General features: G+C 44.9%; 2 protein-coding genes across 2 annotated transcripts; one reads left to right on the top strand and one right to left on the bottom strand.

Moving 5' to 3' along the window:
- Positions 1–1766: 1766 nt before the first annotated feature.
- On the top strand, positions 1767–11222 carry CNIH1 (cornichon family AMPA receptor auxiliary protein 1). The gene is made up of 5 exons (XM_035101022.2): positions 1767–1950; positions 3965–4033; positions 8059–8171; positions 9204–9347; positions 10263–11222. The coding sequence occupies exons 1-5, from the start codon at positions 1870–1872 to the stop codon at positions 10288–10290; spliced, it is 435 nt and encodes a 144-aa protein (XP_034956913.1). The 5' UTR covers positions 1767–1869; the 3' UTR covers positions 10291–11222.
- A 2159-nt stretch (positions 11223–13381) lies between these two features.
- CDKN3 (cyclin dependent kinase inhibitor 3) lies at positions 13382–21871 on the bottom strand. Its single transcript, XM_035101117.2, has 7 exons — positions 21798–21871; positions 18024–18076; positions 17752–17796; positions 16828–17050; positions 15989–16020; positions 14619–14722; positions 13382–13756 (listed from the first exon to the last, which is right to left on the bottom strand). The coding sequence occupies exons 1-7, from the start codon at positions 21869–21871 to the stop codon at positions 13670–13672; spliced, it is 618 nt and encodes a 205-aa protein (XP_034957008.2). The 3' UTR covers positions 13382–13669.
- Between the last annotated feature and the right edge of the window lie 1304 nt (positions 21872–23175).

Here is a 23175-nt window from a genome sequence, read left to right as displayed (position 1 = left end):
CACCTCTTGTTAACAGCCAGGGCTGGATTCAGGTTTGATAAGGCCCTAAGCTCCTGAAGGTAATGGGGCCCTTTCTATGTCCAGCTGTCCTTTGTCAACAACCAATTGTCGCTGCTTTTTGTGTTGAATATATGCTATATGGTCATTTATGGACCTAATAGGTATCTCAAGCCATTGGCACATAACAAAGTAGTTATTTTATCAAAGTATCGTATTTTTCCGTGCATAAGACTAGGTTTTGTTTTGTTTTGTTTTTTACAAAAAAATAGGTTTAAAATTGGCTCGTGTTATACACGGGTAGTGATGAGGAGTGTTTTCTTAATTTGGAGTCCCCCAAAATAGGGGGTGCCATACAGGGGGGGCATCTTAAACACAGAAAAATACGATAATTATTGAACTGAAATACAATTAAGTAGTATATTAATATGCCTGTTGTCTTTGTCCATGGAGTTTGGTGCTGGAGGAGACTCTTGAGAGTCCCATGGACTGCAAGAAGATCAAACCTATCCATTCTGAAGGAAATCAGCCCTGAGTGCTCACTGGAAGGACAGATCGTGAAGCTGAGGCTCCAATACTTTGGCCACCTCATGAGAAGAGAAGACTCCCTGGAAAAGACCCTGATGTTGGGAAAGATTGAGGGCACTAGGAGAAGGGGACGACAGAGGACGAGATGGTCGGACAGTGTTCTCGAAGCTACGAACATGCGCAGGGTATTTGCTTCCCTAGTCGGGCCCGCGGTTTGGTCTTCTAGGGGGGGCAGCTGCACCCCCTGCCCCATGCTGAGTACACCCATGCTCTGGTCCATGGGGTCACGAAGAGTCAGACACGACTAAACGACAAGTATATTAATAGTGAAATACAATTAAGTATATTAATAGTGAAATAATTATTAAGCTCTAACTTAAAATGATTTTTTTTTCATAACAAACTTAATAATGGAAACACATTGGCATTTGGTAATAACAAAAGTTCCTTTAGAAACGAGCAAACCAGTGATATTTTAGGGAGCAGGCTAGCAGGCAGGGCCCATGACTTACATCAGGGGTAGCCAACTCCGAAGAAACTACGATCTACTCACAGAGTTAAAAACTGGCAGTGATCTACCCCTTTTTGGGGTGTTCAGGTCAAAGTTGTTTAGGGAGGAGGAAAGCCCTGTTTTTTAGGGGTTCAGGTCAAAGTTGTTGAGATTTTTTAGGAAGGAGGAAGGCCCATTTTTTAGGGGTTCAGGTGGGAAGAAAGCCCTGTTTTGGGGGGTGAAGGGCTAAAATGTTGAGCATTTTTAGGGGAGCCAAAGTTGTTGAGCTTCTTTGGAGGGAGCCAGTGATCTACCAGTGATCTACCACAGAAGTCCAGTGACCTACTGGTAGATCACGATCTACCTGTTGGACATACCTGACTTACATCATAGGGGCCTACACAACATAAAACACTCTTGCCGCATGTAGGTCTTATTTTATTTGTTTTGCGTTCACACGTTCGCCAGCCCTTGCTATTCCGGCGCGAATTCGTGCCTCTCAGGCGCGTGCGGTGGATGCAGCGGCCCTTGCAGAGCGAAGAAGAGGGGGAGGTGCCCTTGCCCAGCCAGCCGCGTCGTGAGAAACGGGGACGGGGGAACAGAAGAAGCGGGTCCGAGCGGCGCTGCAGTTCCGGCGCCGGCCGCGAGTGGCCGCTGAGGGGCGCCTTCGAGGGAGGGGCGGGGCGGGGCCCGCTGCTGCCGCCCCGCCGCCGCCGCCCGCGCATGCGCAGTGGCGCTCTCCTCTCGGCCTCGCTGTCGCTGCCCGGGCTCTTGGCGGCCGCCCTGAATGATCCGGCCCGGCATCCCCCGCGCGCCGCTCGGCCGGGGCCTCCTCTTCCTCCGCTGCCGCCGCCATGGCCTTCACGTTCGCCGCCTTCTGCTACATGCTGGCGCTGCTCCTCACCGCCGCGCTCATCTTCTTCGCCATCTGGCATGTGAGTGAACCGGGGGGGATGGGGCTGTGGAGGTTGGGGGGGGGGTCCGTGGGAAGAGAGAGGGGGGCTCCTCATGTGGGGAGGGAGGGGGCTGTGTTAGGGGGCAGCCATGAGGGAAAGGGGAGCTGGGGTATTTGCATGGGGGGGTCGATGGGTCGGGGGGGGAATGGGGCTGTGGAGGTTGGGGGGGGTCCGTGGGGAGAGAGAGGGGGGCTCCTCATGTGGGGAGGGAGGGAGGGATGTGTTAAGGGGCAGCCATGGGGGTGTTTGCATGGGGGGTCGATGGGTCGGGGGGCAGGGAAATGGGGCTGTGGAGGTTAGGGTCCGTGGGGAGAGAGGGGGGCTCCTCATGACTGAGGGGGCTGTGTTAGGGGGCAGCCATGGGGGAAAGGGGGGCTGGGGTACTTGCATGGGGGTCCATGAGCGGGGGGGGGGGGCTCATGAGGGCAGGGAAATGGGGCTGTGGAGGTTGGGGGATTGGAGAGAGGTCTGTGGGGAGAGATGGGGGCTCCTCATGAGGGATGGGAGGAAGCTGTGGGTTGGGGGGGAAGGGGGCTGGTGTTTTTTTTTTTTTGCATTGAGGTCCATGGGGCGAGAGTGCTCCTCATGGGGGGCGGGGAGTTGTGTGTTGGGGTTGAGATGGAGCAAAGCTGGGTCCTCATGAGAATGTTGTGGTTTTTTTTTGGGGGGGGGAGATGCTTGAACACTCAGTGTTTCAAGTGTTTGACATTAGATCCATGGGGTGAGGGAGACATGGGGCAAGGCGCAGCTTGGGACTGGGGTGTGTGTGTGGAGTGTGAGGGAGGAAGGGGATTCTGGGTGCATTAGTGGTTGACCCATGACATTGCAGGCAATCGCAGGGGAGAGCAACGTGTGTGTGTGTGTGTGTGTGTGTGTTTGTTTGTTGGGGGGGGGGGAATAGGTGCTCCTCCCCGGAGGAAGAAGGCAAGTCAAGTTATGAGTGGTGTGTATTTGGGGGTGAGGAGATAAGACAGGGAAAAGTGGGGTGCGTGGGTGATTGCATGAACTTATGAAGTGATTTCAGGGGAGTTCTGGGTGGGGAGAGAGTGCCAGAGACGGATGCATATTTGGTGGGAGGGGGGGGAATAGGACCTGTTTGTAGGTGGTAAAGGAAGTAGGTTTTGTGGGGCACTGAAGTGGTGGGTTAGAGGTATTTGGGTCAACCAGGAGTTGCCAAACCAGAATCTTGCGGCAACTTGCAGTTTTATTACTCCAGCCCCGGGGGTGAATTACTGGGACTTTGCCCAGGTATTAGCAAAAGGGAGATGGAGAGCATTTTTTGTTGCCCATCAGAGGTGAGCTCGCTCAGGGGGTTGGAGCCTGATAGAACAAAGGGCACTTTCCTCCCAGACCTCCCCCCCCCTTCTTACAGTTACTACCAATCTCTTAATTTGACAGGACTGCAAAATCTGCTTCCCTTCAGCAAATGTTTGGCTGGGGTTACACTGTGTAGAACTGGGAAGGGTTAACTAAGTAGCATCAGGATAAATTGTGTCCATGTGGCTGGGACATGAAAGTGCTACGAAATAGCTGTACTGTTTTAAGCAATCTTTTGCCTATATAGAATACATGTCATTATCATATTTCACTGGATTAGCTAATTGTGTCAAGGAGCGTTGCCTACTTCCAAGGTAAAGGAGAGCTTGTACAGTATTTTGCCTCTCCTCTTTACCCCCAAATTACAGAAACCAGGATGAGGAAACAAGTGAAGTGAGCTGTCTTGCTCAGGTCAGGGAGTGAGCCAGGGCAGCCGCTATTGTTTTTGTGGAGACAGGAAATGTCTTTTGAGTTCTTTAACATTGTGTCCAGACTCTGCATAGCTGTTCCATACATTTTAAGAGACTAGCTGGCTGGGATCTAACCCTTGGGAGGGTTTCCTCTGAACTTGAAACTAGGATTTTGTCTTTTCAGGGCGTGGTGCTTTTGAACAGGGCTACACATTCCATTTGAGCTGTTCTCACCCTACTGTCTAACTGTTCTAATTTTATTTTAGATTATAGCTTTTGATGAGCTGAAGACTGACTACAAGAATCCCATAGACCAGTGTAATACACTCAACCCTGTAAGTTTACGTGAGAGAGATCTCTTTGCATTCATTCTTAGCCAGGTTTTTCGTAATTAATATTGACTTACGATGCATTAATAAAATGTTACTTGGTAATATGTAATAGATCTAAGATTTCTTGGCAGATTTCTTTCTCTTTTCCTCTAAGCTTGAAGTTCTGACTTGCTTGTCTGCTGGTAATATTGTCAGCTGTCATACTAACATTCTTTCAATCTGCTTTTTACATTTTCGGCACAAAGACAGTTGAAAAGGTTAAAAAGATTAAGAGAGTCAAAATTGCATTAAAGGTGTGTACTGCTTTTTAGTTTAATGTTTTAATGCCACTCTCTACTTTTCATTTTGTTAGGAACATCTGTATTATTTCTGTTGACTTCTTTTTGTTCGGTGTGCTTGCTCATTTGCCTGTCTTTTGTCTATTCAGGGGTTGTAATAACTTCATGGACTTTGTGCGTTGTGAGTTGGCTTGCTTAATAAGAGATGGGGAAAACTGTTACATGCTTAAATTCTTCTATAACTAAGCCAGGCTGGCAAGAATCCAATAGATTTGACACTTGTTTAACGGGGAAAATGCCAGGTTTCCTCTCAACCAGAGTTTGCAAATCTAGTTCGAAACATGGCTTCAAACTCTGGTTCCTATGTGAACCCTGATTAGTGTTGGTGCAGATCACAAAACCATAATTATGGGAATTCGTGTTAGGGAGTCGGGGGACTGGGATACAGGAGTGTGCTCTTCCAAGGCTGCCCCCTTTATTTTCTTCTTATACATGGGGTTGTGTCCAGTGCCAGTCCTACTCAGAGTAAACCCACTGAAATTAAAAGACAAGACTAACTTAAGTCCATTAAGCTCAATGGGTGTGCTCTCAGTTGGGTTTGCATCGGGTACACCCCAGGGTTTGTAGGTAGCTGCTGTTACATTTGCACCAGACCTTAGTGACAGACGTAGTCCACATTCTTTAAAAGATTTTCAGTTTAAACCAGAGCTGGATAACCTACAGTTTGTGGACTCCTAATTTGAGGTGGCCCTTCCTGGTGGGGGATTTAATCCCTACATTTTGTGATTTAGGAGAAATTGTTGCCACAGCCTCAGGAGATGTTACTGGCACTACTGTTAGCTGTTGGAACAGGTTGCACTGTTTAAATAGAGAGCAAAAGATGGCAGACACTCATTTTATATATGTAGCATTACAATTGTACATGTGCTTGCTTAGCTGATTGGAGAGCTAAAGTAAGTGAAACAACTTCTCGGGTGTTAACCCCGCCTTCACTCGAAGTGTTTCCCTTTTGCCTTCAGCTACTCCATTAATCAGGGGTGCTTGAGAAAGTTGGGGGAAACAGCATTCAGTGAGAGCAGGAATGGAGAACCTCTGGTCCTCCAGATGTGTTTGGGCTCCATCTCTCCTGTCAGCCCCAGCCAGAATGGCCATTGGGCAGGGGTGCTGATGTGAACTGAAGGCAAGCAGCACCTGGAGGGCAATGAGATGTACACCTCCCAGCTAGATGATTTTTCAGTATTGCCCTGCTAACTTTGAGCCAATGGGTGTCAGTGCTGAATGTAAACCAATCAGCTAGAAGCAGGTTATGGGCTGTATGGGTACAACTGCTTGAAGCTGCTTCCACAAAGCAGATCCGTGGAAGTGAGAGAATGTAGCAAGCTTCGATAGTGGTTACGCATGGAACAGTTTACCCTGCTCGGTCATCTCTCATTTGATTTGGGAGGGTGAGAAAAATGTTCACTCCATGTATGCATCCCCTTATCACAGACTTTTAATCGAAAAGATTCTACCATATGCATGTTGGACAACTATGTTTTAAATATTCAGATGAGAGTCTGCAGACTTTCTTGTGACTAAAGAGCGTACTTATAAATGCTTTCCTCCCAATAGGGATGCAATAGGTTTGAAAGAAGTGCAGGACTCTTAAAAGCAGGGTTAACGTGCAAGATTAGGAAATGGCCAGCAAGTTGACAATAATTTTAGCCACAAGCACAGGCATGTCCAACAGGTAGATCACGATCTACTGGTAGATTGTGGGGTGTTCCTGGTAGATCCTGCCTGATCTCTGGCCCCTCAGTGCTCTTCTTACAAAAAAAGCAAAAAAACATCAACCCAGCTTTGGCTTACTAAAAAACCCTCAAGCTCCACAATTTTGGCTTCCTAAAAAATGCTCTACAACTCTGGATAGATCACTGCCAGTTTTTTTATACTGTGAGTAGATCGCAGTTCTATTGAGAGTTGGTTGTTTTTAATGCTTTGTGGCTGAATGTTTGTAATAACTCATGTTTAGGTCTCGTAAACAGAGAGCCAGTGTGGTGTAGTGGTTAAGAGCGGTAGACTCGTAATCTGGGGAACCGGGTTCACGTCTCCGCTCCTCCACATGCAGCTGCTGGGTGACCTTGGGCTAGTCACACTTCTCTGAAGTCTCTCAGCCCCACTCACCTCACAGAGTGTTTGTTGTGGGGGAGGAAGGGAAAGGAGAATGTTAGCCACTTTGAGACTCCTTCGGGTAGTGATAAAGCGGGGTATCAAGTCCAAATTCTTCTTCTTCTCTTCTTCTCGTATTGCTTAGCAGACACACAGCTGGAATCTCAGCCTGTATTTGGGCACATGCGAATTTGAATAGACTGTGTTAACTGCAGCGCTTTCACCTTTCACACTAGATACAACAATGACTGCAAGCTGAGACAGAGTGAGCAATATCAGATCAACAGCAGTTTCTCTAACCATCTGCGGGTGATGGTTTCAGTTTTTGTTGGCTACAAACTGCTGTCTATGATATAAACAGCTCCTATATAAACAGAATACACTGTCTTTGTAGGTTTTCACTGGAAAGCATGATGGTTAAGAAGTGAATATATTAGAAATGTAAATTGCTTTTCTTAGAACGTAAGAAATGGGCTCCTATTAAGTTGATCCTAGGCACTGTTTGTTCCCTTCTGCACAGCAGGATTTGTGCTGTTTATATTTGTGTACATTGTTTATATTAGAGTATTGGTCCCATCTCTGTACAATTTGTAAAGGAAAAAAAGCTTTTTAAAGAAAACATTTGTTTTACTAGCATACACAACACTTTAAAGTTCCAGGATTTAGACAACCAGTAGTGCACAGCTTTATCTGAATAGTTTGGGACATCCAAAATTTGTAGAAATGGAGCAATAGAAGGTTAGCAAGGAACTGTGCAGTTGCTGAGTCTTGGTTTGAATAAAGAAATTCTCAGGATTTTATGTAAGTTTCTAGTCCTCATAATTTATAGATGTAACTGAGGAAGCCTGAAAGCGAAATTTTCTAAAAACCAGAGTGCAGAAAGCAAACAAAGTTCAGAATTGCTTTTAAATTGATTTTGAAGGGAGAAGTTCATTGATGAATTTCAAGGAAATCAAGACTTGAGATCTCTGTGTCCACCCCAAATAAAATATAAATGAAATACCAAACATCCTCCTCTTTTGCTATATGTGTAGACTTGCACAGTTTCCACCATTCCCAACAATTAGGATGATGAGAGTTATCTCAAATATTTGGAGGGCACCTGGTTAGGTAGCTGAAATCCCACCTGTAAATTGTGGTTTGGATGTAGCTCACTAGAGGTAAGCAGAAATCGTTTGGAGGGTTGCTGTAAGGTCGCCTGCTAGTCTAATATGAAGACAGATGGGCATTGCCTGTGGAAAATCTAACTTTCCCTGGGATGTAAGTTGTAAAAGATATATATGAGTCCTCAGTTTAAGCGATGACCCTCTCCAAAATATGCAAACTTGCCTTTTTAATTCTCATACCGCAGATTGTATAAATGGTATTCAATGTGAGCAGCGACCAGTTTTATGCAAATTGTAACAAGTATTGTTTGCACGCTTTACACACTCATGACACAGAACGTTGAAACTATTATGTTGGCTTTTCTTGTCTAATGCTGGCTTTGCTTATTGCCCCTTCCCTTTTCTTTTGACGCAGTACGCCCCGTCACCATAAAGCAAATAAAATACACTAAATGTGGAAGCAGAACTGCCTTGACTTGTGTGTCTTCCTTTGCAGCTTGTGCTTCCGGAGTACCTCATCCACGCTTTCTTCTGTGTTATGTTTCTGTGTGCAACAGAATGGCTCACGCTGGGTCTCAATATGCCGTTGTTGGCTTACCATATTTGGAGGTAATGCTGGCCATGGTTCAGTCTCAATATATTCATGGAAATGCACTTATTGAACGGTTTGATGTAGACTTCCTGTGGAAATTAAGCCTACGGAGAAATTGGGTTAACAATGTAGCTGGAGCTTTTTTCATGTACGGTTGTTGAAGAATGAATAATACAATAGCCAAAGCTGTTCAGTGTGTGTGTGTTGCACATCGACTGGCCTCTGGAAGTCTTTGCTTTAACCTAAAGCAAAACAAGTTTCCACCTCTTATCGTTTGGGAGAGAGGAAATCAGGAAAGGAGGCAAACTTGGATCTAAATTAAATCTTCAGCATCCTACATGGTTCTCTGCCATTTCCATGACTTCCGTTTGCAAAGTAGAGGGAGATTCGTTTTTCTGATACTTAAAGCACATGGGTAAGGCCTTAACTTAAATAGATAAACCCTGTAGTTCTGCCTTGAGCCTGCTTTCGCCTTTATAAATGTGTAAAGAGCTGCCCAAGAATTTGTCTAGTCCAGTGCTTTGCAACAGTAGGAAAGTTGGATGCAGAGCAAGATGGAGATAACACCCGTCTGCTGCTTGTCCTCACTCTCTAGTAATCATTGGTATTGCTTCATGAAATCATTGCAAGGGACATTTTATTTTTCACTGTGAAACCAATAACAAAAACAAGGAATCAGGTCAGTACCTAGTTGCTGAAGCTGAAACACTCCTTCAGTGTGATCTGGATATGTCAGTGTTGCAGTGGATCACAGGGAATGTTTTTGTTAGGTTGGATTTTGTCATGCACTTCACTAAACTGGTGCAATTCTTTTAGGCTCAGGCTTCTTATAAGCTGCCTTGGGCTCCATACTGGAGGAAAGGTGGAATGCAAGTCTGATAAATCAATACATTTTGATAAGTCGGAAACCTTGAAAGGGGGAAGGAGGTGAAGAGAGATCTTCCAATTTGATGAATGCAGCTGCATTTTTATTTCTTCTCATTGCTAAATGCCTGAAAACCAAAATTTATTTTCTTGTACCTTTTAAAAATGCAAATTCGTTTTTCCAGGTATATGAGCAGGCCTGTAATGAGCGGCCCAGGACTCTATGACCCTACAACCATCATGAACGCAGATATTTTAGCATATTGCCAGAAGGAAGGATGGTGCAAACTAGCATTTTACCTTCTATCTTTTTTTTACTACCTATATGGGTAAGTCGCAAAGTACATTTTTATTTGTTGCAGAACTTTTGATACTGTCTTTCCAGCAACTCAAGGTGGTTGACGATTTAGGAAAGTTAAGATAAGCATTATACAGAATTTGTTATTAAGTATCAATAGTTGGGTTTTTAAAAAATTACTAAAAGCCCAGGCATCTCATACGTGTCTCAAGGTTATCCAGAATTCATCTCATGACTTGCCTCCTTTTCAGCAGGGGGCGGGTGGAGTTCCATAATTGGATTAGTGTGACTGAGAAGGCCTTGCCCAGAGACTGCATGAGAGATGCCTCTTGATAAGCTGCGGCCTTGCCACTAGATCCTAAAAGGCAAAGCAGCTCTTAACTAGAAAGCAAATTCCTTCCATTTAGATGCATTTTCTGAAGTTGCTATCTGATGTGGATTTTGTGTTGTACAAAACCTCTTTCTTAAAAAGGCATGCTCTTCAGATATTTTGTTGCTTTAAAATGTAAGCAAAGTAAAATTGTGCACAACTGTTGCTTAAATTGCCAGAAAAAGCATGCTTTTGCTACTGCCACTTGAGATTGTCTATTAGAACTGTGCAAAAGAGACAAGTTTGCCCACCAGAGGCACCAAGTTGTGAACGTGTGAGGCTTTTACTGGGGGATATGCATGTTTTTGTTTTGAGGGCACCAGGAAGTAAATAACCACTGCAAGCACTCCATTTATAATAAGAGTGAGTGGCAGCGGCAGTAACAACTGTGTGCAGATATCAACTTCCCTTGTGGTCACACTAGTCTAGTGAGTATCTGGCTCTGGCTTGTGGTGGTACATAATGAGCTCAGTGGTAAAGGCTGAACATAGAAGTATGCAACAAAACAGAAATATTTCTGCTAAATTTAATAGATACAGTATGTGTATATTATTCTGTTTATCCTTCTTCCAACAGCATGATTTATGTCTTGGTGAGCTCTTAAAAGATGGTGTCCAGCGGACTTGGTTCCAGCAAAGTGCATGCAGAAAAGCCACAAGACGAAAGGATTGTTTTCAAAGAAGAATCTGGTATCAAGATTTAACTACGGAATCTGACGATCACAGTTGCAACTGGTTGGGGGGAAAGACGACTACTACATCTTCTCCTCCTGCCCCTTTAAATTGTGCCCATACTTTAATACTCATGGAAAGACGGTTTCATTTTCTAAATTTTACTGGGATGTTCAAAGTGATGAAAATCACATATAAATTAATGTAAAGCGGTTACCTCTGGCTTTGGACAGTTTTGACCCTGCACTCCATAAGGAACAGCCCATTCCTTCAATTATAATAGTATTAATTGCTGTCCTTAGTATAATAGGATTTTGTTTTTGTTCAATTGACTTCGTAGTGGATCATTTGGGTTGTGGACTGCCATCTAGCTGTCACCTGTAGGTACCAAGTGCTCCTGAAAGACTGAATGCTTTTCTGTCTGTTATCTCATAGGTAACCTCTCTGTGTCTTATAGATGAATACATGACTACAACTGCAGGAAGAATTGTAGTTCTATTTTTTACCGTTTGGATATTACCTCCCTATAATGTGCATGGCTCAAACTTCCCATATTTACGGCAAACAGTGAATGCCCCTTGCTTTAATTTTCTACACTAAGTGGATATGGTAAGGGAAGAGGGAATTACTGGTGAAGAGTACATATTAAAACCACCTTATAAAAAAGAAAATACCTTGTGTAGCGGTCTCAAATTAGCATACAACCTGGGTCAAGCGTGGTAATAAAGAGAGTTTGTGAGTTTGCAGGTAGAATTGCATACAATTTGAGACACTTGTTCAACGAGTTTGGGCGAATATCCCTGCTGTTCCTTAGTGCAATACAATAAAAAAACTTCAAAGACGGATTAAACTTTATTTTCTTCTGCTTTGGCTTTTTCGAAGTGCTTTGGAACTGCTGACTTTAGCCAGCTGCTACTAGGTAATACTGTTCCAGTTTTAAAGGTAAAGTGATAGCTTGAAAAAGGACATCTTGTGCTAAACAGCAAAGGTCTTTAGAGCAAAGGTGATTAGAAGCTAGGCCAATGTCCTTCAGGGGGCAGCAGGTCAGTTACTAATGGATTCTTGCAAAGCTAGACTTCTGGCCTGATCCTGGAATATACTGCCTCTGTTCTTAGGCAGGACCAGGGACAAGCTAGGCTTTCACTCTGTAAGAGATTCCAAGTACGGAGTCTCGGTTTGTAAAGCAAAACACTCTGGATCTTTAGAGGGGAAGTCAATCACACCAGACTGAAACTGGTCAATCCTTCTGTCGAGCATCTTATGCCCATTGCTGTTGGAAGTCAACTCTGTGCAAGAGCTTCTGAGTGTTTCATGCTCCTTGGAATGAAGGCCTTCAAGAGCACAACGGAGCTGCTTTTACTCACAAACAGGCCGGTTTGATACCTATTATAGGTCCTAGGAAGACAGCCATGAGCACTGCTGACCTAAGTCCATAGGGGTGGATGAAATAGGAATGGAAATGAAGAAATTTCAGCCTGTCCTTGCCTCATACATATTCTAAGTTTTCAAGATCCTGTAAAACATTTTCTTACTGCATTGTACAGCTATGAAATTTGATTTTAAAATGAATTCAGTGCACCAGGATGCCAAGAAGCTGCAAGTCCTTATTCTGACAGCTGTGCAGTTTTAAAAATAGGTATTCATCTCATTTGGCATATTCAAAACCATCATTATCTATTGGCGACAAGTGTCACATGCTTGGGTAGATTATGTTCACTTGATCCTGCATCTCTAGCTTTAGTATTTGCTGAAGGATCTGAAATTGTGCCTGTCATAGCTTTAATGGCATGCAGTGCCCATAGCAGTATGTTCACATAGAAAAGATTACCTATTACTTTCTGTGTTGTGACTGATATTTCACATGGCACCAGCATTCGCTCCTTTAAGTAAATGTGCTTTTAAGACAGCAAACGAGGTTTTTGCCCATGATGTGTGCGTAGCATTTGTTTTCCACAACTTCCTATAGGACAGAAACAAATTTTTTATAAGATACTGATGCTGTCACCAAACTCCCTCACTTAAAATACAATGTCTACTTTCATTCAAAGTAGCTTAGTTTGTGGTCCTTTTTTACATATAAGGTACTAGGGTGTGAGTGTAGGAGAAACTGAAGAATCCCTGTAGAGAGGTGTGAATCTCTTTATAATATATAGGCATCCCATAAACATAGGATAGCGATAATGGCTCCTCAGCGCTAATATCTCCTGGGGTTTTTTTAATTGGGTTGGATAATTTTTTTGGGGGGGGGGGAGATCAGATAGCAGTCGATGGGAAAGAACTCTTAAGACCCTCTCGATTGACTGCCAGTCAAGAGTAGACAGCAGTGGACCAGATGGAGACACAGTTTGACCTACATATGTAGGTATTTCTAAGGCTGAAACAAAGGGGGGGGGAACATTTCCACTTTTACAGAGCCTTCCAAAGTCTCTTAAAGAAGCAGCCTGCCCAAGCTAACATCAACCAGGGTTTCTGCCTAAGCTTACCTTTGATATGGCTGGCTACATCAAATAGATCAATTTGCCCTTGATGATTTCAGAATGGGAAATTCAAATGGAACAGGAGGCACTTCTGGTTTAACAGGTACCAGCTGGTTTTTAGAAAGCCTCAATAGCAGTAAATTGTTTCAGGATGATAGGAAATCAGTGGGGGGCAGTTACAGGAACAGCACATAGGTTTCCAGAGAAGTGAACAGGAAAGTAAGGTGCAAGCTAGCAGGGGCAGTATTTTGTGCAATATTTGTTCAAACCTCATGGGAGAGACACATTTGGAAAGGCAGCCCATGTTAAAGACATCGTCCAGAATGCCAGCTGTTGCGGGTGTGTCCTAGGACATAACTTAGCAGGAAATCTTTCGACGCACCCTAAAGTTTAAAAATGCCAGATTCTGTTTTCTTCTATAGGGCTTCCCACAAACCAGAGAGGTGCAAGAACAGAGAACAAACAGACATGTCCCACCCAAAGCACAGAAAATAAGACGTGGGATGGAGAGTTAAAAATATGAACAGAAGGTTTGATACTAATCATATTTATTGTGAATTCAACCACATATTGAGAATGTTACGTTTCAGGAATCCATCGACAAATGTGCGCTTTAAAACATGAATTTATGCTGTGAAAACATCACAGTATTGCTCTTGCTCACAGAGAACCCTCACAGCTTACATTTGTTGTATTTTGCATCAGACAGCTTGCCAGGGAGATAGTGCCAGGATAACTTGACTAAGTTCCAATGAGACGTTGGAGGCAGGTGCATTTTCACCTGCATGCCCAAAGCAAAGGCAATCCAGAAGCAGCTCAATTCCTCTGCCGCTGTTTATCGTGATACTGATCTTGCTATTGCACCTTCTGTCGCTAGATGGACAGCCAGGGTCTCTCGAAAATCATGTAGGTAGTTGTATTGCTGCAAGGGAAAGCAGGATGGATAAGCCCCTGTTCTCTAATCACAGGTGCTAAAATGAGGACGGTTGTGAAAGGTGGTTGTGAGAATAGATTTCTGAAGGCCCAAAGGAAGTACTCCTGACTCCCTACCAATCCACTTTTTAGCTGTCAATCAGATCCCCTTCCTTTCTCAGGTTCTACAAAGTATTGTCTGCTGGGAGTGCAGGTTCCTAGAGTATCTTTCAGTTTCTCCTCCCTCCCACCTGAACTTGCTTAGAGAGACCAGGCCCAAGATCCTTCTAATCTGCCTGCTCACATGTCCCTGGTTTTTGCAGTCCATTCAATGGCAAGCTCCCTGAATAAGAGGACAATGGGAGATGCTGGGTAGGATTCACTAAACCAGCACCATCAGTAGAAGCCTGGCGCAAGGACTTCCACTTGTGCAATGGGGATTTCCTGCCATCTCCTCCCCCTGAAATTGGCTTCAAGGGGGTCCAGAGAACATCCCACAGAACAGCACATGGGGGGGGATAGGAAAGGGGGGATTGTTCCATCTGGCAAGCTGCAAGGTTTGCACAGATGGAACGATTGGAAGAGCACAGTGTTGAATTCCACGCAATAATTACTTTCGCTTGTTTCATGCCTAGAAAGCACGTCTGAGGGGTTTTCTGTAAGGGCAATGCAGGATTCTGGTATGGCCTTGTGGTCAAGAGCAGAAATGGTGAATTATGGATACCGTCACCAGTAGCACGATATCCTGCTTTAACTCTTAGAAAGCCAGGAGAGATTTTCAGTCCCAAACAAAAGACTGCCTTTAGTCAGCTGTTGCCCTTTATCTTGTCCTCCCACTCCCAAGCAAGGCCCAGCATGGCCTTCCCTCATACCTTTATGGTTTGTATAGCTCCTGAACCTCTCAAGTCTCGCAGGCTGTCTATGGCCTGTTGTGGGCCTATTGTGTCAGATATCTGAAGCAGAAGGCAAGCTGCTACTGTAAAAAAACCGAAAAAAAACCAAGAGATGTCCTGCTTAAGGAAACTAGTAGTATTTAGTGAGGAGGCAGAAGCTGCTTGAAAGCCTGAGTGAATAATAATAATAGTAACAATGATGATGATGAGGATGTTATAATTTGTACCCTACCCATCTGCCTGCGTTGCCCCAGCCACTCTGGGCAGCATCCAAAATATAAAAATACAGTGAGACATCAAACATTTTAAACTTCTTTATACAGGGCTGCCTTCAGATGTCTTCTAATAGTCATGTACTAAAGTTGTTTATCTCCTTTTCATCTGATGGGAGGGCATTTCACAGGGCAGGCGCCCTCTGCCTGGTTCCCTGTAACTTCACATTAATATATTTAAGATTGCAAATCCTATATGCATTTACCTGGCAGTAAGTCCAACTGAACTCGGGGGAGATTACTCCCGATTATATATGCCAGGGATTGTGTTGCATGTGAAGGATGAGCAACATCTGGCTCTCCAGATGTGGCCAATTGTTAGGAATGAAGGGAGTTGTAGGCCCAACATCTGGAGAGCTGTAAGTTCTCCATTCCTGCTGTACATGCTCAGAGCACATTCTCTCACCTATCCAGGGTACAAGAATCTTGTGAAGCAATCATTACACTTGTTGAGGCTAAAGCTAAGAGAGTGGCTTGCTTAAGGAACCCCAAGGAAGTCACAGCTGAGATACAGGGCAGCACAGAAATATCATATTATACCTTCTGCATTTCATGACCTTTGTCCCCAATGGGTATATAACCTGCCAGCTGAGAATAACTGTTCATGAAACCTTCTGCCATAATACACCTGTATTTCAGGTGCCACAACAATCTTTGAGCTTTAAAGCAAGGACTCCCAGCTCCAATCTCATACTGTTCACCATGACACAGGTCTTGCAAGGAAGTTCCACTTTCCTCTTTTTATTGCCCATCTTGGCTCTTCATGGGCACATCAGTAATATTAATAAAAATAAAAGATTAATAGTTCTCACAACTTGCAGGGAAAAAATTGCACTCTGCCAGTGATGCTCCTCTTCCAGAGTTGTTACTCAGGGAGTAGAAGGCATGGAGAATTCCTCCAACTCAGCTGTAAAAGAGCTTCCGCCTTTTACATCTGCAAAGATGAGTCTGAGGCTACTGGTGGAGAAAATTGTGTAACATACTAGAGGACATAGGTTCACGATCAGATGGATTTATGCAGGAAAATGCCAATATTAAACCAAGTAATGCTTTTTTTTAAAAAAAGTAGTTACTTACTGAGACAGGATCTTCCAAGCCCTCCATAACAGCTGAAAGGGGGGGGAAAGGATTGGGCTTTTTTTTTCTTTCTTCAAAAACAGAACAAGTACATTGTGATAGTATCAAGAGTCAAAATGAACCAGCTCTGTCTTGTTCCAGAAAGGGGTTTCCAATCTGATATTGAGAGGCACTCCTTAACATAGCCACCCCAAACCTGCTACCGTTCATTTGACTTTCATCAGTGTCAGGTTGGGGAAAGATGCCCTGACATAGGCATGTTCAGGGCTCCATGTAGCTCTGTGTTTCTTGAGCTCCCCTTCAAAAACCCAGTCCTAACCTACAATGACTCTTTATAAGGGCTCTCCAGTTTTCTTATAATGAACCCTTATTGTTGCATAGGACAGAAGCGTCTCTGTGGCACCATTTTTTTTAAGCTAAGCGAATCTGGGTGCCGCATGGGAGAGTGCTGGAAATCTTTTGAGGGCTGCCTTTAAGCTTCTTAGAGCAAAGGCAGGATAAAAAAATAATTACTAAGAGTCTACAGTGAAATCTTGGGAATGGCACACATCTTCCTTCTCATCCTGACATCGCAAGCTCACCGCTCTTCTCCCACTTTTCCCTAAAGCATTCGATTGTAGGATTTTCTTGATTTAGGAAGATTCTCTAGGATGCGGCACACCTGCTTTTTATTTTATCCCACCTACACGGGAATGGCGGAAACATTCAAGGGGGTGGCAGAAGCTGGGAGGCAAATTTCTGAACTGTGGTGTCAGCAGAAAACGTAGGTGGATGTTTGCAGGTTGTGACCATCTTTACTTGTGGAGAGAGGACAAAAGACCTGGTGCACTGGAACTCACTGTATTAAGGTTTTCCGGTCGCCTTCGAGGCAACTCCTCAGGTCCTTTAGAATCAGGCAACATTTGGCTATGTCTGGAGTGTCTCCATCAGGTATAGGGTGGTGGTGCACAGCAATCCCTTGGCTCTGATATGCCTCTAGGAGGTGTGGGACACGGTATTTTGAAAGCTCTCCTCTGGTACAGAGGACAAAGACTTCCTGCACCCCGTAGCTCTTCAGTTCATCTGCAAAGGAACAAAGCTGTTTGCCTTGTTAAAATGCTACGTGAAACCATACAAGCCTTGTGAATCCTAACTCATAAAACAATTCAAATTGACTTTACAACAAGGAATTTGTGTGTTCCATGACCTGATTATTAGGCAAACCACGGGTGCTAGGCATAAAGCTTGCCTAATTTTAGCAACTGAAATTGCAGCACTGCCCTGGAATTTGATACTCTGGCAGGGCGGAATTAGTGCTTGGCTCAGGATACAAGGAAAATAAATGTTCCAAGGAGAGCAGCAACATTTAATAATTTATTGGTTAACTAATTTTTTAAAAAAGATGATCAATAAAAAGCTGTCCCCAATTAGACACTAAATTCTTAAAATGCTCAAATCATTTTTTAAATTGTAATTTTTTAAAATTAAAATGTAAAAATTCATTTAAAATAAAAATCTCAAATCATCATTAAAGCAATAACTGCAGGTGGCAAATGCCATCTTAAGAGCTTTTCTCTCAAGGGAGAGGGAAGAGGAAATGTCTCTTCTGGAACCCTTTATCAGGAAAGATGTTACACAAAGAAGGGAATAAGGAAAAATAAGAAAACCAAAAATGCTTATCCCAGAATCCTCTGCCAGTTGCAAGGCATAAGAAATGGGAAACTTGGAGCGAACAGGCATTGAAGGAAGGCTGAAAGATCCCTACGGCACTGTTATATAATTACCTATATCTTTCTGAAGGCTTCTTCTAATACTTTTGAATCGGCAACCTAAAATGATGCATGAAAGAACATATCAAGTACTGCTAGAAATATAACAAGTATTTGTTAAATACAAGACATCTATGTCTATTTACCACCAACAGGCCACCTTATTCAGTTATATTTCATTTTACCTCAAATGTAGTGACATAGGCAGATTAATGTGGGGTGGGGTAAGTTAAGATTCCCCCCCCCTATCAAATGAATGAGCTTTTAAGTAAGTTTTTATTGCATACCTGGTAGTGAGCAAATTCCCAGAAATTGGGAATAGGTTGATGATAGGGCTAACCTACAGAAAGAAAGAAAGTTAAAAACCTTTACAGTGAGATTTACATTTGCAATCAGCAAGTTCTCTTTACAACTACAGGTCTGGTACACGGAACAGCAGGAGAAGAGTTTAAAATCTAGCTCACAACTCCTCTACATGTCCTTTTCATTGCACATGCATAGTTTGTGCTCATGATGCAATCGGGGTGGTTACATGTGACCCCATTTTCAACACTGTTTGAGTCTGCAACAGTTCTGGGGAGCAGTCACACTGCTTCATTTCCAGCCAGTGCATATCACACAACATCCTGCTGAAATCCTGTAACCTTTTATATTGGTTGATCTTTGTCCCAGTATTGTTGTGCAATAATGTGGAAGGATTGGGGAAGCCAGCTTGACAAGGGGAGGAATGACTGCTGGGAGGAATGCCTGCGAGAAGAAACGCCATGGGGCATCTGCAGCAGTGCAACCGGATGCCTTCATCTGCCCCAGCTGCAACAAGACATGTCTCTCCCGCATCAGTCTCTACAAGCACAGCAGGTGCTGTAACTCTCCAACCGTTTGACTTCACCCTCAAAGGCGCACTCCTCCATTGTCTCCCGAGACAGATGAATGCCAACAAAAAATTGAGGAAGCACCACAGAACAAGCTAAAACAGAATAACACACCCACCCCATGCACTATTATTGTGCAAAGAACACGTTGCAGAACACACCCACACTAAAAAAAAAGACTAGTCTGGAAAGGCCCTCAGAGATTCTTCAGATGGTTACAGACAGTGAAAGGATTTATGATGCTGACCTGTGGAGGGACATTCAAGTTGCAAAACATAGGGGTATATAAGAAGATGTGTTTAACACAATCTGGAAATTACAAGGTTGCGGCTGATCAATTAGTGTGAAATAATTTTGGAAGTGGGAGAACCTTGTGTAGCCACCCAGGTGAATTGTGGGTAACATCTGGGGTACTGCTTATGCCAGGGGTTCCCAACAAAATTTTCTCGAGGACCCCTCATCGAGCCGCTATTGTGACAAGGACCCCCATTAATTCCTAATCCTAAAATTAAAAAGTGAGAGCCAAATTAAGAGTCTTTTTATATTTTATATTTATACGTTTTTTACAGTTACGATTTAGGTTCAATGGACACTGACAAGATCGGTTCGAGAGTCACTGACTTACTTGCTTGAACATCAAATGCATTATGTTCCTCTTCATCTGTAGGCCTTTGTCATTTTAACGAACCACTTTTTAACCAACGGTCCATTTTTAACTACGCGAACTGTAGCTTCCGCGAAAAACAACGCTTTGTTTACAAACACTACTGTTTTGCAAAGAGGCAGCGCGCGCCAGGGAGGAGGGAGGGGAATGGAGACAGGGTACCTGCGCAGTAGCGCACAAATTAAGCCGACGCGCGCAAAGCATCTTGAGGAGGTGAGCGTTAGTAGAATGCGCGCGCTGCCTCTTTGCAAAACAGTAGTGTCTGTAAAGCGCCACCTAACGGCATACAGCAGTACTACTGCCTCTATCTAATTCTAGTTTTGTGCTAGACTCTGCTCATGCAGGAAGCAGCCAAAACAAAAAAATCTGTTATCATACAAAATATATTTAATATATTTTTTATTCTAATAGCATCTTGCGGACCCCTCTGGCATAGCTCGCGGACCCCTGGGGGTCCCCGGACCACCTGTTGGGAACCACTGGCTTATGCTATTGAATTACTTAAAAGAAGGAAAACTCCCGTTACTTTCCATCCAAGGGTTACCTTGGATCCAACCAATTTCCACTAAACCAATTCATGGCATACTACAGCAGTTTTCTTGACTCTCTTTTCTGTTACAAATAATCTCTGCAGCCCAAAGGAGAAATGCAAGGTATGCTTTGGATGGTTATAAACACAGGGTACCTGCATTCAGTGCAAAATGGTAAAGCTGCTGTGACTTAGAAACTTGTTTGGCAGAATGTGCTGAAAACTGGCCATATTATACTCATCACAAGGTAGGTTATCCATGCCCCTTGAGAAGGCAGGTTCAGGGTGTGGGGGGTTTCTCCTAGATCCAGCAGTATCACTAAAGCACAAGTGACCTCTGTAGCACAGAATGCATTTTATCAGCTATGGCCAGTTCACCACCTGTGGCTACTTTTGGACAAAAATAGGCAAGTCACAGTCCATCTACGCTCATACAATGTTCTGATTGTATTACTGCAATGTGTTATTGTGGAACTGCCCTTGAAGACAGCTCAGAAGTTTCAAGTAGTACAGTGGTACCTCGACTTACGAAGGCGATCCGTTCCGCGGCGCTCTTCGGAAGTTGAATCCTTCGGAAGTTGAAGCGTCCATTTTGCGCATGCGCAGACCGCGCGCACAGCGAAAATACTTCCGAGTTAGCGGACTTTGGAAGTCAAGGCATTTGTAAGTCGAGGTAGCATTGTACAAACTTGTTGGCATCTGTCTGTCTCAAGAGACAATGGAGTGTGTCTCAGGGTGAATTCATTAGCAACACTGAAGTGTCCTCTCCGAGGTGCAGGCCTGGGCAGTGTGTATGGAGGTCCTGAGCTGCCCAGATGACAAGACCCCGCCCCCAGGGCCATCTTAAGGCTATCTGGCGCCGTGGTGCAGGGATCCCTCGGGCGCCCCCCCTTCCGCCACCTTGATGGAGCACAACAGGAGGTCCCCAGCCTGGGAATCCGGCCCCTGTCTCTTCCCTCCAGCCCCAAGGACAGGCTTGTGCACCCGCTTTGGGGAGCCCCCACACGCTCCTTGGAAAGGTTACCTGGCCCAGAGCGCAAATGGGGCCACCGTGCCGCTCCTCCGCCCCCCGGGCAGATGAGGCGTCTCCGCTTTACAAAGATCGCTGAGCCGGAGGCAGCAATGGCGGCGGTGGCAGCGGCAGAAAGGCAGGCAGGGACGCTGCCACCTGTGCTCCGCCTCTGCCTGCTCGGCTGAAGCGGCTGTGCAGTGCTGCTGCCCAGGGAGCCCTGGCTGCCATGCCGACGGGAGGCTTGCGGCCGGCTTCCCCGCAACAGTGGCCGCAGCCCGAGAAGAGGCAGGCGAGGGCGGCTCCTCCCGCAGGGAGGAGGCTCTGGGCACAGCATGGCGGTGGCGCCCTCCAAAGCACCCTTCAGAACGTGGTGTCGTGGCGCCTTGCGCCAGTAGCCTCTATGGCTACGATGCCCCTGCTCCCCCCCCTTAGATTCACTGATGTGGTCCAAAGGAAAACAGAGCAAAATGGTTGGCACCAGCTTGGCTGCAGGAGTTGCTGGAAGGAGGCATACAAGGCACCATCCTTAGGGGCTCCACTCCGGATTTGTGTAGGGTTTACTCCTTAGCCTTTTCTTCTCCTGAAGATATTCCGGAAGGCAGCAGAGGTTTAGGACCAGGGTTTTCCTTACCTTATATGGGCTAGTTTCACAGATTAATGAACCCCACCTGCCCATCACTTCCCTCTGCAGCATGTGCAGAAACCCACTCTTGGTCTCGTCCACTCAATCTGCCAGAGCCTGTCTTCGCATGCAGGGGAAGTCCCTAACACATTGTGGGTTTGAGACCCATCGGCTACCGTCACCTGGTCGAAGCTGTTCTTGGTGTGTGGCCACTGTCGCATACTGACAGTTTCCAGGAGCCGCAGGCGAGAGCTGAGTGTGGGTTGCAGGGAGCACAACTACCCCTCCCCTAACACGCCATATGAAGAAAATTAAGAAAGCTATGAAACTGGAAGGGATCCCCTGAGGAAATCTGGACCTACCAGGATACTTGAAAGGGTACCTGTTCTTCCTCCGAGGGTTCTTCATCCGATGAGTCGAACTCGTTTGCCTGCATTGCAACATTTTACACCATCAGCCCCACCTACTGCACACACGACACCTCGGGGTACAAATCAACTTCTCCTTCCCACACGTCTAATAAATTGTTGATACCTGTATAGCTGCTTCATGACTATTGTTCATTCTGGCTGGCCAGGAATGCCTTGACCAGAATTAGTTTTTATTATTATTACATATCTCCCTTTATTGTGACATTTAGATTAGTGACATGTCCTCCAGCATTTAAGTTGAAAATAAGGGCACAGTGTCATCACAGGGTGGTGGGTGAGGAAGTTCCAGGCCTATTGAGCAGCAAGGGCAAATGGGCAGAGTCTTTCCAGGGAGCAGGAGATCTTCAGCTGTCAGAGGGGGATGGAGCAAAGATTTAGGGTGGCTATGGGGTCTACTTTACAGAGGACTGTCCACTATATCTGTTTTAATGTGGGGTTTATTGCCTGCTTGGTTGTAAGTCACTTTGGGTTGCCCTGGGCTAAAGCAATTAAGAAATTTAAATAATAATAATATATGAAGCGCTGTTTGGTTTAAAGCAGGCATGGTCAAAGTTGGCCCTCCAGCTGTTTTGAGACTACAACACTCATCATCCCTAGCTAACAGGACAAGTGGTCAGTAGTCCCAAAACAGCTGGAGGGCCAAGTTTGGCCATGCCTGGTAAAGATAAACAACTCTAAGAAGGAAGATCACCATGTGTCTTGAAGTTGCAGACAGCTGGACAGCAGAACGAACAGGTTCCTTGGGTCACTCACCCAGTTTACCCCCACTAGGATAAAAGGTTACAGTTTCTCCATTTAATTATACTGTCGACTTTCAGATGTTGCAACTGTACATTTAAATGGCCACGTGCAAATGTTCCATGCGTCCTCATCTTTTTTTGGGGGGGGGGGCATTGCATAAGTTTCCGTGTGCTGCTCTGGTTCACCAGAAGCTGCTTAGTCATGCTGGCCAAATGACCCGGAAGCTGTACGCCGGCTCCCTCGTCCAGTAAAGTGAGATGAGCGCCGCAACCCGAGTCATCTGCAACTGGACCTAATGGTCAGGGGTCCCTTTTAAGGGGTCCCTTTTAAGTGTAATTGGTGGGGTTGCAATGGGATATAAGAGTGGAGAGACGAGGCCACGAAGGGCTGGGAAGGCAAGAGCCATGGGCTATAGCCAGCCTCATATAACCATAGCTGCCACGTTATCCCTTTTTTACAGGGATTTTCCCTTATGCTGAATAGGCTTCTTCGCAAGAAAAGGGAAAACTTGGCAGCTATGCATATAACCAACATGCTTAAGGCTAATTAATAGATGATGGGGTTAAGA

Source organism: Zootoca vivipara, chromosome 1 (genome assembly GCF_963506605.1).
Source record: "Zootoca vivipara chromosome 1, rZooViv1.1, whole genome shotgun sequence".
Taxonomy (NCBI): Eukaryota; Metazoa; Chordata; class Lepidosauria; order Squamata; family Lacertidae; genus Zootoca; species Zootoca vivipara.
This window is presented reverse-complemented; position numbering and strand designations above follow the sequence as displayed.

Bases quoted from the DNA above. Each gene is read 5' to 3' on its own strand.
- CNIH1 (XM_035101022.2), top strand. From the start codon at position 1,870: ATGGCCTTCACGTTCGCCGCCTTCTGCTACATGCTGGCGCTGCTCCTC. The intron at 1,951-3,964 runs GTGAGTGAACCG...ATTTTATTTTAG, and splicing joins TCTTCTTCGCCATCTGGCAT to ATTATAGCTTTTGATGAGCT. The intron at 4,034-8,058 runs GTAAGTTTACGT...CTTCCTTTGCAG, and splicing joins AGTGTAATACACTCAACCCT to CTTGTGCTTCCGGAGTACCT.
- CDKN3 (XM_035101117.2), bottom strand. From the start codon at position 21,871: ATGCAGGCAAACGAGTTCGACTCATCGGATGAAGAACCCTCGGAGGAA. The intron at 17,797-18,023 runs GTATGCAATAAA...GCATCATTTTAG, and splicing joins GGGAATTTGCTCACTACCAG to GTTGCCGATTCAAAAGTATT. The intron at 16,021-16,827 runs GTGAGTTCCAGT...CCCCCCTTTCAG, and splicing joins GACCGGAAAACCTTAATACA to CTGTTATGGAGGGCTTGGAA.